This window comes from Mastacembelus armatus, chromosome 22, assembly GCF_900324485.2.
Source record: "Mastacembelus armatus chromosome 22, fMasArm1.2, whole genome shotgun sequence".
Lineage (NCBI taxonomy): Eukaryota > Metazoa > Chordata > Actinopteri > Synbranchiformes > Mastacembelidae > Mastacembelus > Mastacembelus armatus.
Genome location: NC_046654.1, coordinates 5,077,249 through 5,095,293, shown reverse-complemented (window position 1 = coordinate 5,095,293; position 18,045 = coordinate 5,077,249). Strand labels below are relative to the sequence as shown.

The 18,045-nt window shown below is 38.8% G+C and overlaps 1 protein-coding gene across 1 annotated transcript; it reads right to left on the bottom strand.

The window, feature by feature from the left end:
• Nucleotides 1-1,600: 1,600 nt before the first annotated feature.
• crip1 (cysteine-rich protein 1) lies at nucleotides 1,601-6,383 on the bottom strand. Its single transcript, XM_026304165.2, has 5 exons — nucleotides 6,218-6,383; nucleotides 3,001-3,095; nucleotides 2,332-2,389; nucleotides 2,012-2,056; nucleotides 1,601-1,853 (listed from the first exon to the last, which is right to left on the bottom strand). Exons 1-4 carry the CDS (start codon nucleotides 6,255-6,257, stop codon nucleotides 2,016-2,018), a joined length of 234 nt encoding a protein of 77 aa, XP_026159950.1. The 5' UTR covers nucleotides 6,258-6,383; the 3' UTR covers nucleotides 1,601-1,853; nucleotides 2,012-2,015.
• Between the last annotated feature and the right edge of the window lie 11,662 nt (nucleotides 6,384-18,045).

The window sequence follows — 18,045 nt, the reverse complement described above, 5'->3', positions numbered from 1 at the left end:
TGGTGGATATTGATTTTATTGGTTTCCTTGTCATTTGTGGTTTAATTGTCTAGCTACTCTGTAGTCTCTTCAAATCAAGTATTCTTTGTCTTCCTTCAGATTTGTAGTTGTGTTTTCTTTTACTCGGACTTCTTAATTACAACCTAATGTCCACACCATCACTGTCCATGAGACTCTTTCAGAGAATTAATTTCTAAAATTGTCTTGAGAAACCATGACCACCCAGGTTTACACGCATGAGGTATGAGAGCTGTGAGACAGACTTTTTTCCTCAGTCTTTAATGGGCCTATAGGTCTACAGTCATTTTACAGCTTCATCACAGGGAACGTCTGGTTCATGCTGACACAGCAGGTTGGCAAATTACTCCAGGTTCCCTCTCCAGCTTCTTGACACAAGAACAAAAAAAAAAAAAACAAACAAACTTTAAGTGCAATGTAAGTCAACATGAGTGCTTTAGAAATGGGGTTACTTTCCCACATGATGCTTTTATTATGATCATGTCGGAAAATTATCATCAGTTTATTGTGACAGGCCTCAGCATCATGAATCAAGTGTGTGCTGTGAGACATTTGCCTGAAGTCTGCTTCTTCTTAGTCATTTGTATGTTAACAGACAGTTTTGTTGGGTTTACACTGTGCTTAGTACAGTGATGGTTGCTATTCATGCACTGGGGCTTCTTATCAGGTCCACCATCAAACTGTGAACTACTGCTGCAGGTTTCACACAAACATCTGGATGCATCACCATGACTACCCAGTATTTCCTATGCAAAAGCCTGCCTGATACTGAGATATTTGCATAGCAGAATGAGAACTCTTATTAAGGCTGAGCCCACAGCTTGTAATGCCTGAATGACCTTTCCTTTGAGAAACAGCTGAAATGTGCTGCATGTTTTCACCAGTGGCCTCAGTGTTTGTGGCCTTGGTTGAGATTTTCCTGTGACAGTGAGCGTCTTTGTTGCAGAGAAAAGGCTGACGGCCAGACGAACGGGCACGCCGTCTGTCTGTTGGGGCTTGTTTGGGTCTGTTACCATAGCAACTGTCAGGTCTCATGGCAGAGGCATGGAGGAGGTGGTGGCTGCCATGTGATTCATGAACAGATAGGGCCACACAGAGGAAAAGCTTGACCACGGGGCTCAGAAGAGCTAGAGAAGAAGCTGGAGTGTCTGTTACTCACAATGGACCAGCATGAGCAAGGCTGTTTTAAATCCACTAGAAAACATTAGTTATCAACAACAACATGCCAATACAATTTATACATCTACAACTACATGACAACTTAGCAAACACTATCTGTTGAGGAGGATCATGGGATGTTTTTAAAAGCTCCAAGACGAGCAAATAAATTGATCTCGTGAAAGTGACAATAAAGGCTTGTGAAATGACTGAAAGCTCCAGATTCTGAACCTTATTTCTGCTTACAGTGCAGGTGAAAATCCTGTAACACAATCTATCAAAGATTGTGTTACAGGACATTTGTCTCAAGGTTTTAAGTGTCTAAAACTGTATTTTGGCAGACACTGGCAAATATTTGAATGTAGAGCTCAAATTGAAATGTTTTTTTCAGACAGAGGCTTTGCAAAGAAACTGGAAAATGACAAAAGTTTTATGTTTTTAATCAGAGAGTCCATATTAAGAACAGGAAGAGAAATAGAACAACCATGTTGTTATTATATCATGTGAATACACAATTATCTTCAGAAAACAGAAACTAGAAAAGCAGTAAATAAAAACACATGCACCAAAATGTTTCCTCTAAATCAGAGCACAGTTTGTTTGCTGGTTTTTATCAGGACTGCTGACTTCGATCCAGTTTCCAGGCGTCATTTTTAGTGCAGGGCCTGAAAATGAACCTGACAATGAAATGGAGAAAACACGTCATAGGGTGCAAAGTCAAAGATAGATTTGCTTAAAGTCAAGGTTTAGGTTTCCCTTAACAAATATCATGAAAATCTATGACATTAACAAAACAAATGAGTCGATGAATGAATCATGTATGTGTGCACAGTACCTCTTTATTTATATGAGTGGCTCTCAGTTCCACCACGTCCAAATCCTGAAAGCAAAAAGACAGAGGAAGAATTAATAGTTGCTCTAAGAGTTAAGCTTAAAGAGGAAATGAAAGTATTGGCCTAGTTTGGAAGAAAACACTTTGCTGCTATTGTGACTTCAGCTTCAACACTATCACATACAAACTTTTCCTCACACAGAGGCTTTCTGAAGTCTTACGCCCAAAGGTGATTAAACCTTCATAGCTGCCAGGGTCACTTTGACACATCCTGGCTGGTTATTAATACAGTGTGAAAAAGATTACGAGCAGAACATGCTTACCTTTAGGTCCAAACATTGAACTGTAGCAGGGGTTGTTACAGTATGGCTTGCCATCATGCTGTAAGAAGCAGAGTTGTGCAAACACTAGGTTTTAATGCAAAGGACATATCATTTTAAATTTAAATTCATGGGTTTCTGTATGTCTCTTGTTTTGATCCTTCTACAAGACAAGTAAAGCAAAGAAGTTAATTGTTAGCCATAGTTACAGTCTAATACTTTATCACTGTATTGACTCTGACACTACATTGACAGGTCAGGGTTTCAACAGCCAGTTAACATTTGTCAGAATACTTGGCTTCTTTAGTCTACCACCATTTTCTAGGCCAGGAATACATTTTCAACTTGACTTTTAAGCCAACACACAGAAAAAGTCCTTAAGCACTGTGAAAAGTGAAAACATCTACAGCGCTATAATAATCTAAAGCCCATGAATAGTTACTAAATAGACCTTGTGGTGAATGTTGTTCTAAATATATAATCTAGGTGAATCTGAGTCTGTGAGTTGTAGATATTTAACTTTTGTCTTCTAATCCTGTTGAAAGCCTATATAAGTACTGAACATTTTACAGGATTTGGGTTACGTAAGGAGATTTAATACTCAGGTGTAATAAAACCTTGTTATTTCAAAGACACAGAAGAGATGCGAGTCACGTGATGCAGGCGTCTCACCTCTGCATGTGAGCCTGCTGACAGAGTCTTGTTGCACTTCTCACACTTAAGGCAGGGCCTGTGCCAGTCCTTGCCCAGGGATGACACCCTCTCAGCTGCCAAACACGTCAAAAGACAAAATTAAAAACACAGGCAGCTACTGTCGGGTACAGAGGACACGCGATATTAGTTTTAGACCAACAAAATGTACTCTGCAGATAAGTTTGGGAACATTGTTTGGGCGTGGTTATCGAGGGGAGAAAGGACAGAGTGTCCCTGAGGAATCTGTCCTCCCTTTGCCTCATAAACTCTGATAAAGCCTGTCTGTATCTGCTGGGCTGATCTGCATAAACACTCATCAGCATCACAGTAAATGTGGGGAGATGGACAAGGGTTTAAACGACTTTTGGGACTTGTCACACGATTACAAGAGAGAATCCGCATGCAAAGATGAAATACAGTATGTTTCAGTCAGAGGGGACGACTGTCAACACCAAGCGCAGGAAACGATCAAAATGGAGAAGTGTTTTCATGAGTTCAGAGCATTTCTACAACCATATAATTTGGTTAGCATCTCAGCGTTTTTAAAAACATAAGTTGAAGTCAGGAAAGAACTTCTGAATGAACAAATGCAAATAAGTGGTTTCAGATGATACCATCAGCTCCAAACTTCCCAGTCTGTTGGAAATCAGCATATTTCCTTCCTGCAAATAGCCTGATATAGCCTGAGATTATGCAACTGGCAACGGAAAGAGAGAAAGTACTTTAGGGTGGGGTCAAGCTCTCAGGCCAGCTCCATGAAAACATTTCATCAAACTTTGGTGGGCCTTGGAATGCAAGTCTGACCCAAAATAATTACTGCACTTAACTTCAAATAACAAACCAGCAGACTGAGAAAACAGTGAGCTGTCCAAGCAGTAATGGAAAGGAGTGTCAGTGAAAGCAGAGCTCAGAGTGCATCTTGATCAGTTGCAATCACACCCATGTATGTTGTTTTACTCATGATCCAATAGCCAACTGATAAAGCTTACTTTTGGCCATGGACTATTTATTCTACCTGATGATGTGACATGAAATTGGGTGTGATCGACAGAAGAACAATCCAATCTGCTCTCTGCATCAACTCACACTCAACAGAGTATTATGAATGCAGTCCAATGTACACACACACAAACATGTATGGAAAACCGCACAGTGAGAAAGGCTGTTCATCTCTTCACTGTATCCCAAAAAAGCTTCATGGAGAGGTTGTATAGCACTTTGTCATGCTAAAACTGAGGCAGAGCAGCCAGTTAGAATAGCTCAGGATAAGTGAAGAGAAACATCTAACATGGCTCTGTCCAAACTGAACCAAATCTGCCTCATAGTGTCCCTAAATCCTCCTAAACGTAGTTTTACATTTTGGGAAATAAGATGTTTATTTGCTTTCTTGTTATAGGCCATATGAGGAAGTCAACATCAATATGAAAAAGTTTTGTTTTTCTTTGGAACAGGACCAGATTCCTCCTCCATCAGACAGGCAGTCAGCGGTAATCTGATTATTTCCATGCGGGAGATTAGCAATATTAAGACGAATGAGCAAAAAAGAGACGGAGAAAGAAGGGAGGACAAGGGGAGCGGAGTAGTGAGGTGTGATGGAGACGATCACAGCCTACACACTGTACGACTGAGAAATGGGGCGAGTTTATACAGGAGGTTTGGTGGGAAATTGATGCAAACGTTTCATAATGATGACAAGACTGTTCAACCACAAAAGAATACAAGGCTTTCTTTCAGGCTGCTTCTCCCTCAGCTGTATTTTATGAACAAGCATTTTCTCTCTTCCTTCACGGAAGAGACAAAGATCGGTCTGCTTGTTCTAGCCGAAACAAATTGGCTTGTTTGCTTTGGCCACAGGACGATGATTTATCCATGAAAGGAAGAATGGAAAGGATGGCTCCCTAGTCACACAGTCAATTCATCTGACTGACACTCCAAAGGCTTGGATTAGTATTTTGTGTTGGCCTCTGCCTGTGTGTCTCCCTGAAAAAGATTTACTCTGTAACACTACAGAGCCAGAGACAATGTGGTAAATGGATTAAGACACAAATAAAACGGAGGTGTCCCTCTTTCCTCCACATTCAGCAGTTAATTCCTGCTTTGATGGTATTCTCATGAGACAGACCGACTAGATCTCAGGATTTCAGCAGGAAAGAAAGCTGCTTCCTCCGCTCCATCCAGTCAGTATTTTTACATCAGTTTTACCAAGAAGGACAACTCAGGTTCTGTCAGAGCATAGACTGTAAACTCTAACTTGAAATAAAGTTAGTAAGGAAAACTGTCATGAAACTGCAGTAAGGAAAGTTCTCAAATACTGTACTTTCCATGAATATTTCCATTTTCTGCTGCTTTCTACAGTGAAATACTGGATATTTTTACTCTGATATACATACTTTTCAGATTACAATTTTGCAAAATTTGATGCATTATACTTAAACTTTTTAAACTAGTACCCAAAAGTACATGGAGATGTTAGAGCTGCTGTAGCTGTACCTTGATGTACTAACATAGAGGTACAGCTTACATGTCATTGCATCTATAGCAATCAGGGATGGACATAGCATTCAGTATTTATAGTAGCAGTGCCTCTATGTAAATAAATAAATAAATAAATAAATAAAGTACACATTTACTTATGTAAAAGTACTTCCAAAAGTAAAACTCCTCATCATGCACAGCTCGTGTAAGTGCTGCATCATTTTTGATGGAAAATGCCATTTGCTGCTACTTTCCTCTTTGAGTATTCAGAAGTAAACAGTGTACTTTTTACTGAACTACATTTATTTTACAACCACAGTTACTGATTACTTTGAAATCATGACTCTCCAAACAATATGCCAAGACGTATTGTTGGATAAATTATAACTATGAACATACTGCCTGTATGCCCATGCACAATATGTACTTTTACTAGAAACAGGCTACTTTAAGTACATTTTGTTGAAGGTATTTTTCGTCCTTGTACTAATGTTAAACTGTAGCTGCTGTTCATTATGACTTTTATTTTGTGCTTCTAACATTTAGACTGAAAAAGCCTGCTGGGTACAACATGTGCTTGTCAGTTTCCTGTTTCCTCATTTGTACAGATAAGCTGCTACATTTCATTAAGCAGGAAATGTTTATGCAAAAACGCGACACATGTCAGCAAGTAAAATCAAATTGAAATGAAGGAAAATCAAAGTAAAGGCGTCAGTCTTACCGAAGTACACTTCGCCCTTGCACTTTGGACACTTTGGCATTTTGTTGCAGTTGTTGTGTGTTACTCTAGCGGAGGTATCCTGTGGGTGAAGTGTTTCTGCAGCTGTATCGACTCTCCCACCTGTCAGCGCTGACTGACCACGCCTCGCCCGGAGCTGCAGATGTGCCTCTCAGTCCTGTATTTATAGCGCCGAGGAAATAGTTCCTATCTCTCTTTTCTTTTTTTCTACCAGGGGGAGAGGCTTGTGTTTAGTCTCTATGGCTGTAGATGCAATTTAACTATCGCACTTGAACTCTCCCTGTGTATCATTTATGTTATTACTAATTATAAAAATGATACTAAGGTTTGTAAAAGGGTAAGTAGGTTTTTGATGAATCCTATAGGGCAGTGCAGTGTTTCCCTCTATTATAAGATCAATTTATGGATAAGATGTTATGGTCACATGTTTCAATCTAACTTTTATAAGCTTATTTTGTTTTACAGCCACTGAAATTGGTTACATGTCTTTTTCAGATTTGTGTTGTCTTTGCTCTTATCTGTGAAATACAAGATAGTTTTACCTCAAGGTTCTACTTTGCAGAAAACATAATCATTTTTTGCTTAAAATGCACATAATGCAAATAAAATACATGCCAAGTCAAAAAGACTGGGAGCCACAGGGATACAGGTACAAGATGAGCTAGGCCTCAAACAATGTTACATGATTATAATATTGGAACAAAATAAAAATAACCTACAGTGGCATTTATTAGTTGGGTTTCATCACCGCAGAGTCAGAATGTCATCACCTGGACCTGATTTGTAATCAGATAATTACTGAGATTCATTTCATACTTGGATTATTAAACTTTACAACTACTGCTGAATGTGACATATGGATGCTCCTCCTGTTCAGGCCCAGTTTCATTTTGATAACTTTATTCCACATGGTGCTCAACAAGGAGACCTCTCTATGTGAACAATGATTATATGATTTAGCACAAGTATTATTATACATGATCCCGAGGTCACATGAAGTCATCATTTCAGGTTCTGGTCTCAGAAATTAGATATGCCAAGAAAATTCACAAAGTAGAATTGCTCAGATGATGAAAATTGCAGTGCTGATTCACCCAATGCTGATTACAGAATATTTTAAATGCATAGCCATAAAAGAAAATCATGATGAACAATCCAAGTCAAGGTGCATCAGCTGAAGACAAACACACAAAACTGTTTTGCTTTGGGAAATCAGCACCCTGATCACACAGATGCCAACTTTCCAACTGGAAGTTGCCCAGTACAACCACAGTCTGCAGACCTGCTGGTCACTGAGTAGCTGCAATGGATCAAACCCTAAGCAGTGACAGTTCAATTGTATGATGAACATCTGTAACAATATCCACTTTCATATTGTTTACAATGTTAAACACCATCACGTGCAAAACATTTCTAACTTGGAACATGGCAGCAGATCAGTTGAGGTTGTTTTCAGTAATGCAGTGCTGCAGGGTGGTTTATGATTGCACCATGAGGATGATGTTGATGAGGATGATTATGATTTCAGACTTTTCTTCTTGAGCTCACAGAGTCCTGGGTATAAACAACAGATGCAGGTCACACCCCATTCCAGGGTGACCTTTAACCTGAACAGTAGGGTTGAAAAGACATTTATGATCTGTGTGTTTGTGTGCATGCAGTGTGTGTGTATGAGGGTTTGCTGTATTGTTGTGCCTGCTTTTATGTGGTGTATACACATGCTGCATATAAGGGGCACACCTTCCCAGTGAAGTGTGTTTTTGTCTGCTTCTTAACATAGCTGAGTGACGTCTGAGCGATAACACACCCTCTGAGCTTACTTTTAAAGAAATCTCCATGGCAACCAAATAAAACCTGATGCTGTCAACCTGACTATAACACAGACCTCTGCAACTTTTATTGCGTGGTTAGGACATTTTAAGATGCCCTGTTCAATCAGGATGACATTCCTAGTCTCTCTTCATCTTTGATTGAGGGTGGATGAAGGTTAAATCACAATAAACACATAGCCAACATCATTTAAGGAGGGATTACATGTTTACCTCCCGGACATCAGCCAACAGTGTCTTATTAGGGAGATGAAATGTTAATTGAATAGCAGTACCCAACGTGCCCAAACAAGAGAAGACTAAGACAAAACAAGTCGAACTTGTTTTAATATCTAACATGACCTAGCAGCTTGACTGATCCAATCCCTAATACTGGAATTCCTGGGTAGAAATTTAACAACTAAAATTCAGCATAATGAAATATCCCAAAACCTTTTTCAGAGCTGATAAATTTATTTATTTGCATGTTTTGGTGATAAGGAGACTCTCCAGAGTCCCTGGGCTGAGCTTTGCCTTGTAATTTTCTTCTTAGGATGGTTTCCATTAAATCTAAGATGCCAGGCCACCCTGCTCTGCCACCCGCAGATTAATCAAAGACCTAATCTCTGCCACCCAGGTAGCTGAGGGCCGCACCTCAATGGCCTGGACTCTGCACTGGGCTCTCGTCCAGCCTGTGAGGCTGATGTTCCCCTGATGTGTCTGTTTCTGCCTTATAATTACATCTCACAGTGATCAGTTGTCCTCCCTTAAATTAGACAAGATTAACATGGATGATTCATGTTGTGCGTCACTGATAAAGTACAGTGAACACACCAAACTGCTACCACATGAAGACACATGAAGTGTGTGCAGAGTGCATGCAGTAGTCTACAGCAGAGAAATGCACCATATGTCACAACTGTGACCCTGCCCAGGTTCTTTCTGTTTTCACCTACTTCCTTTTGTTGTTTTCTGGACCAGGGGTGGCCGACTCCAGTCCTCGTGAGCCACTGCCCTGCTTGTTTTGCCACTACCCTACCCACTGCTGATTACCTGGACCAGGTGTGTTCAGCCAATCAGAAGCTTAAGGGGAGTGTTTGTTGGAAAACAAGCAGGGCAGTGGCTCTTGAAGATTGGACATGGTCACACCTGTTCTGGACATTTTTTTAAACTACATTTCCCCTTCCAGCCTCCAGATGTCTCCAGACTTATCCTATGCCCTTACCTCTGCTCACCTGCACACCTGTTTCCCATTTAATAGCCAGCCTGTTTCCCATCATCCTTTGCTAGAAGGCCTTGTATCATTTCTCAGCCATACCTGCCTATTTTTGTTCTCTACGTGTTTGACCTGTTTTGGATTAATTTTTTGGATTCTACCTGTCTTTTGGACTTTCTTGGTTCCCCTGGACTTCTCATTCTTTTGGAATTATTTGTCTGCCAACTTCTGACCTCAGCATGTTCACAAATTTGCCTCCTGTTATCCCTGACTGATGTTGGCTGCCTGCAGTTTGTGTAAGTCTATGTTTGCTTCTTACATATAATACATTGTGTCTGCATTTTGGGCTAGATTATTTTGTCTCTCCTAGTATGAAACGACACAGTACTATAAGGTACTGCAAACATGTACTTATTGAGCTGTACAGACAGATGGAAGCTTTGGTTTTGCAGAGTTGGAGCTGATTTTGCGTTTGCTGCCATCAAATAAATGACTTCTGCTCCTGTGAGCCCCTAATGTTATAGCATGAAATCACTGCCTATATTCATATTTGCTGCAGCAGTGTCTGCTCTCTCTAAAATACTTAATCAGTTTCCAAAATTAATTTCACAGCTACAAAATGAGGACAATAAATTTCCTGTCATGGATCTGAAACTAGCCCCTTGCTTTGTTTTAATTGTACCAATGTTTAGTGGAATTTGAATTCTTACACTTAGATCGATAGATCAGGACCCATGCAGAGCACAACACAAGCAAATATGATCTGATACAGGAAATCAGGGAGGGAAGAAAAACACACCATAATAGTGCGTCAGCCATCGCTCTCAAAAATCTGTCAGATGGCAAGAACACCATGACAGGGAGTAGCACAGTTTGTTGCAGGACGACATGTGCTTCACATGTAGTGAAGAGTATATTCTATTTTTCTTTCTCTCCCACACACAGACATACTCCAGGTTTTTCCAGGGTCATTGTCTGTGCGTTTTATCTCAGCTCAGCTTTGATGCTCCCATTACGTCATGCGCCACATAGTTTCCTGTGATCTGGGATGAATGGGGAAACACTGAAACATTAGAACCTGCACTTTACTGTGGTTGCTGGATTGATTATTTATCGCTACATCAGGGGTAAAAGTCTTGATTGGGTCTGTGTTGTTATGATGGCATCTAATCAGAGGAGGAAAACGGAGCACTGTTAAGTGGTGATGTGGTGAAATATTGCAAACCTATCCAGCTTGAAACGATTCCTAAAAGTGCAAGTTAAATTGAGTATTTTTTCATCCAAGTTAGAAATTTCATGTGCAATGTTGAAGTCCATGCAACAACACTATATGCTGTCAAAGGTTTTTTTTCCCCTGTCATGATCACTCAGTTCTCAGTCATTTGTCTTGCATCGCATCATCTTCATTCCTTCTTTTTCAACACGTTCACCTTCTGCTACTTATTAAAACATGTTCACTGGCGACTGCTGCGACCAGTGTGATGTCCTTAGCGTCTTCCTGGCTCGAAACATTTTTGTCTGCGTTTGCCTTTTGTTAAATTCCAGTAAATTGGGACTAATCATTTATGTTTCACTGCACTGAAGCTGTTCCTCTCTCTCTTTAAGATTTCAGTTCTGCTTGATTTGGTTACTTAGTTAACAGTAAAGGTTTGTGCTGTCTGCTGCCTGCAGCTCGTCTAACAGCTGCTTCCTTGAGAACTGTTTCTGACACTATTGCACTCTTATGAAAAATTTAAATGATTTTTTTTTTTTATATTTGTTGTAAAGCACTTTGACTCGCCTTGTGTTTAAAAGCTGATAAATAACTTTGCCCTAACTAGCATTTCCTTAAACACAGTTCCATAGAAAATCCAGCCGCCTCGTGCTCATGAGTCTGTAGCCAGATTTTTGAATTCTTCTTTTCTTCCCATAGTTGTAAAGTGTTACTGAAATATTCACACACTGTGCAAGAAGCCAGAGATTGCAGTGAAATTCAAGCCATGTTTGTCTTGGATTTCTATCAGTTGTAGCCCCTCAATCAAAATAAATGCGCTCATGTAACTGTGCGCATGGACGTTGTTGTTTGGGGTGAGCACAGGTCAAGCATTTAAATCTTCATGGGAACTGTCAAGGAAGGAAAGCCAAAACTGGGCATCAAGGGAAAACACGGCTGCAGACGCTTCGATAAAAATAATCCCACAAACTGCAGTAAGATTGTACAAATTCAAAACAGTCATTTAACTCAGTGTGTGATGGTAAAACATTACCATTAAGGTTCATTTATTGCTGGGACCTGGCACAAGCTCAAGTATTTACTATAAAAAGAAAGGTCAAACAAATAAACACTTTGGTAAGCTGCAATTTCCTTAGCAACTTTAATTGTAATGGTTTGTCAGGGGAGGTTGTGTCCGTTGCTATAGCAACTGCAAGTTGCTCAATAACAGGAAATAAAGAGGCTGTGTGTTTCTGAGGACACTATGTGATCATTTCCTTTTGAGATAGTAAAGACAGTAAGTAATTACTAATAAAATAAGAACAAACATATACAGTCATAAATCTACTGTGCAAAATCTCACATTATTTACCAAATATACGCATATACACACATTTAATAATGTTAAGATATTCCATATTGTACTTCTAATAGTAGGACTGCAATAAAAAACATTGCTGTTTCCTTATTTTCATGTCCTATTAAAGGATCAGCAGCTGTAATGCAGACCTTTTGTCTGTGAGCTTGTCTTTATGCAAGATATGTTTATATCCTTCTTTTTTATAGTTTGAAACATAAAAAATCAGCCTGAAAGTGTTTTTAACCAAAACATGGAGTGAAAATTAACATAACTAGATAGTTACAGTTTATAAATTCTGCTGGTGACAGTTGAATGTTGCCAGCTTTGAGTAAATATCTTGCTTTTATCGCCATTTTGTTACAAAACAAGGGTCTATTGTTAACAAATGTACTGTATAAGCAAGAAATCAGGAATATGAGGGAAATCCAAGTAAAAATGCAAAGTGGTGATACATAGAATATATCATCTGTCATGAATCTGTGCATTACAAATTTGCATGTGTGCTATAATAAAACAAACCTGCTGCTTGGATGTTTTAGATGATGTATTTTACCCAGGAGTGTCTGTATATCGTCGACATCTGGTTCTGCCACTGCAGTATTTAGCATCCCAAGATTTGTTGCACATATTTCATTGCACTGTAAACTGCCTCACATAATTTGTTTTATACTAATAGAGAAACATCGTATTTCACTCTTAACAATGAGAGTTTGCTTTCTGAATTGCAGCTCCAGATTTTCATCTAAAGTCAGATATTTTGCATGTTGATGTAAGTTGTCTGAAAAGCTGCCTTTATGCTCGCTGTCAGCAAACGTGTAGCTTTGGATGCTTCTGTGTCTTTGCTTTTATTAGAACCACAGGTTTACAATATCACCTCAAATTTACTGTCAATAACTGCTTCACTGGAACTCATTAGCTGAAAGGTAACCAGCAGAAAGGCATGCTGGTTATAATTAAGGGGTATTTTATTCTACAAAGCATGACTCAAATGTTCCATAATCAAATAATTGCTTTATGTTTAAAAAAAAAAAAAAAGCCCAGGGAATGTAGATTGGATATTATTTTGAATGAAAACACAGCATAGAACAGCTTAGACTCACTAAGATCCACATTTTTCTTGCTCTTAGTGAATTCAAGTCTGTCCTGCTTCATGTCATGCCTTTGGACTTTTGATTCACTCCGACTGATATAAAACCACAGTGCACAACCTGCCCTACAGCAGACAAACTAAGCTCACAACTAGCAAGTGAACATAATGGAGCATTTAACAAATAAAGAGCTAAATATTTCCCCCTAGAGTTGTTTATTGAGTCTTGGTTTTAACAGCCTCTCATGAAGACACTAAGACCATTCATACCCACCCAGTAACTGATGTTTAACATTACAAAGGTTTCAGCTTCTTTACAGCAGCTGCTGTATTGGACTGCAGTTTGGCTTCAAACATGGACAGTAAACTCAACTCTGGGAATATGTTTTTAGAAAGACAAACAAAAGCTGAATTAGAAATCGCATGAAGAGGCGTAGCCTGAAGAATTTGGCTTTCTATAAATGAAATGTTTTCATTCCATGTTTTTTTTGGAAAAAGAACATGCAACAGTTGCTGTTCTCTTTCCGATCTGCCATTTTATTTGTACTGAACAGTATAAAAAAAAAAAAAAAAAAAAAAAAAAAAATCAGCTAAGCTGCTATGGCCATATTTCTGGTCTGTAAATGTCACAGAAATTTAACATCAAGTCACTGACTCATGATTCACAAGGTGCATGAAATTACAAGCAAGTCAAGCTATAGGAAGGCAGCAGAAACACTGACCAGTGACAGACTTGACATTTTATAATCAAGAACTGAGATAGGTTGGGGAGATTTAAAAAATATATATATTAACCTCATATTAATGCAGGAATAAAGTTCACATCACAGGAAAAGGAGAATATTCAGATAGATGGCTGCTGTCTATGCAGTGACACCAAAGCCATTAACTGTACTTAAAACAATGAAATTTCACTCTCTGACATGTTGTATCTCATGGGCCTCAAACTCATATTTTCCCATGTGCCATTTTTAGATCATTAATGAGCCAAAATGGCTGCATATTAGGGAAAAAAAACTCTGTATGGTGTGCTCTCTCCAACTGGAAAGTTAATTGAGTGAATGGGGGGAAAAAAAAAAAAAGATCTCAGGATATTTATGCCTCAGCGCTGCCGGAAAACCAATCACCTTTTCCTTCAGACAGTCTGTGAAACATGTCGACTTGCAGTCAGAAAACCATTAATCATCCATGTGTGTGTTTGTCTGTATTTCCATGAAGTTGGTTCAACAACTGATAAATACTGTACTGTAGACAGCTGGCAGGAGCTGCAAGTATGTCATTACCCAAATGCAATATTACATTATATAAAGAGAAAACCATGTAATTTGAAATCCATTCGATCCAGTGTGGCAGTTTTTATATAACTGTAACTCAACTCTGGCTATTTATTTTGACACTGCTGCCGCTTCCAGATTTGTTTCCACAAGTATGGCGGGTGCATCTTTGTGGTTTTCTGTTTATGATTGAAAACAGTGGACTAATAAATCATTGGAATGATTTACAATATGAAACTGTGATTTAATGCAGCAATTCAAAACATGCAAATGAGAATCTGAGGTTTACATTAATGATTACACAGAGTTGCCTGTGAATATGCTTTTTCCACTTTATATTGTCATCAAGGCTTCAATCCTGACAGTATGCAGACCAGAAGGGCTCGCCTCTTAAAAAAAAAAAACCACTCCCTCTTCTGACTCTATTTCTTTCACTCCATCTGGGTAAGGATGGCCCCATTTCCACAGTGGTGCTATAGCTCTTAGAGCTGCTGTGTGTGATGTGGTTTGGTTCTGGCAGGTCTGAGAGTCCCCTGAGTGAGTTTCATCTCAGTGAGGGATCTAGAGGTTGCATTGAACAGAGCACCAGATACTGAAATGTGTTTTGAAGTGATTGTGGATGTAAATGCATTCTGACAAAGCTGAACATGCAAATGGATCCACTGTGGTGTGTTTTCAACCTTTAATGGTCCAGGAAAGTTTGACTATGCATTTGTGCTTTTTTTTTTTTTTTTTTCCAAGCACATTTACATCTGGAAGCTCTATCTTTTTAGAACCTGTGTTTTTGGCTGTTCTAGTGGAGAAATTGGCAGAAGAATACCTTTCCTAAGGGCACATTATCGACTATTGTTAGGGAAGAGGAGCGTTAATAGTTTCCGTTCAATATTGGACTGACTGACCACTGTCAGTCTAAATGACAGTTTTCATTCCTTTTACAACCCACTATAAAATAACTTATTAAACACCAAGCATCTTTGCTAATCTCATCTCTTCTTGTTGCTACATATGAAAGGTTTTTTGTTCTTGCACAGCAGTTATGTACTTCTCATTAGTCTAAGTTCTTTGATAGCATCCTTTGGGAATTGACTGGACCTTTGGGAAAATACTGTGCATTCAGTGTGCTAGTTGTGAATCAGTGCTCTTTGGCCCTGGAGCAGCACTAATAATATAAGCAGGAAGTCAGACATATGGATAAATACACTGTTTAGTCAATTCCTTATCCTGGTTTTCTTGTATGTTTGGTTTGGAAAGGCTAAAAACAGACACCATCCTCTAAAATCTTTCTATACTAACTTTTATCTAAATTGTTTACTAAATGTGGAGAAATCTAAATCTTAGCAGCCTTGAGATTGCTCGACTGCTTCTCAGCTACAACACACAGTACAACAAAGGAAATATATTAAATGCAAATATACAACATGACAAGAAACTGAATCACACATCTTCTAGAGATGAAGACATTTTCCTAAACCCTACAGAAAGTAATTTAATTTTTTTTTTTTTTTTTTTTAGGGTAAACCAGTTTTTTCCTTTTGAATCTAACCGTAAAAATCTTGTGGTTTTCCTTATAGTGTTCTTAGTGTACCATGTCAAATAAAAGGTTCTTGTGGTTAGGGGATTTTTCAACCACTTTTTACCAATGTTGTCCAGCCACAGACCAATGAATAATCAAGTCCTAATAACATGTTATTGAAGATGAATCTTCTGGAGTAGGAGAGCCTTGTACTTCCTAAATGTCATCTACCACTGAGGATGAAAGGGAGTTATTTTTAAATCTAATTTCCACTTCATTCTTTCAGGCTTTTCAAATCATACAGAAAGTGAGAGATGTTAGAAATAACCTGGAATGCTGCTTGTCTGAGAAACCCAGGTCTCCTTGGTGACCGCCTCCCTACAACAAAAACAGGCCTCCATTCCCCCATCAGGAAAAAAAGGAAAATGCAGAGAAATGTTTTCCCAAGTGATAGGATATGGAGGATCCTGTGGTGGGATTTCACAATGTGGGAACACTGCGACAGCCGAAGAAGTCAGTGAAATAATATCAGAACAACAGCTGGGAAAGTGTGCAGAATTGAGATCCTGTCAGTGCCCGCTGTTTTGACATTTGCTCTGGTTAATGTTCCATCTGGCGTTTCATCTATTTACAGTTAGACTGGCACAGAGTGCAGATGTTAAACAGCTGGCACACCTGGAACAAATACACCAACTAGTCTCTTATAAAGCTGAACTAGAATTTTGTTTAATCACAAATGATCGAGGCCTAGTTAACTTTAGCTGTCTGTCTCTCAGGGACAGGATGTGGATGGAACTGAAAAAAACTGGAAACCAGATGCCAAAATGATTGCACTCACAAGCCAAATTACTTTTTTACACAAATTACAAGTTTTAAAATTGCTTTTCTAGACTATGGGAATGTTTTACAAACATAAAACCTTCATGGATTAAAAATTCATAGTCCAAAGTGTAAAAATGTCTGTCAAACATTTTACATAAACAGCCAGGTTGAGTGCTGAGATTGTATCCAGATTTCTTTATGTATCCAGAAAAAAAACTGAAAACTTGTAGCCCGTACACTACTCACTGATTTAAAAACTAACAATGGCAGTTCCCAGCTGGTTAACTCCCTGTGTGACTGCTGAAACTCTGATGTTAAAAACTATTTTTAGTCCTGGTCTGCACAGATAAAGGAGCCAGAAAATTACAATAGCAACATCATCACAGCCAAAACCCTGAAGGACACTAACGTAGGTACTATGACCGACTTCTTTTGATAATTAACGCTTTGACCAAATAAGTTGACAAGTCACAGCAATGACCAAAGAAACTGTACATATTACACGCAGAACACGATCACTTTAAGAACATTATCACTCGTCTGTCAAGAAAAATGAGTCTAGCCAGAGACCTTGTCAAGTCTTCACATTTTTTGTCATCTCTGACATTGTCGTCTTTCTACCTATCATCTTCTCTCATTATCATTCCAGTCATCTCTCATCCTCCTCCACAAGCAACTACCAACTGAAGCAGTGCTTTAGTTCACCACCCCTCCTCCCTTGTTTTCCATGGCAGTCTGGCAGCTTGCACACTGGGTCCATTGTACGCAGAAAGACTTTGCCCATTTTATCAGATACTAACTAATGATGTGACATCAGTCTTTATTCAAGACTGCACACTATCACTGTCTGAAATGGAGGATGAAGGACCTGTAAACTGAAAATAGTTGTACAAAAAATCTTGAAGGACCCAGAAGAAGGTTTATATTTATAGCTAAATATTTGCCCTCTAGTGCATCTTATAATAATAATAATAATAATAATGATGATGATAAATTTATTTATAGAGCACTTTTCTAACCATATGTTACAAAGTGCTTCACAGTAAAAGACAGAAAGAGAACAACAATCACAAACCCATGAAATAAAATAAAAACCTATGCAACTGATAACAGGTTTCTGAGCAGTAAGTGTGATCAGTAGTTTCAGGCCCAATGTTAGGTCATTGTTTTCATATCTGAGCTCAATTAGAGAATAAGGTGGAGTTACTGGTGCATTCAAATACATTCAGTCATCAGTACTTCATTGACCATTTTCCCACTTCTTTTGTTTTATGTACGGTGTTCTGTGGGACAAGGTGCCAATAATTTAGCGCAGTCTCATCATATTCATCATCAAGTTGGAGCACATATTTATATGTCCACAATAAGGATGTTTTTGTATCAGTATCGTGTGTATTACGTCCACATTGGGCCTCGGTGGTGTAGAGGGGAGTCACTTGGTAAAGAGACTGGCTGTGGGTAGACAAGATCGGGTTGTGTGGCCACTAAACGTTCCATCTTCATTTTTAATTTTAAGATCTATTTTCTTTCTGTCATTG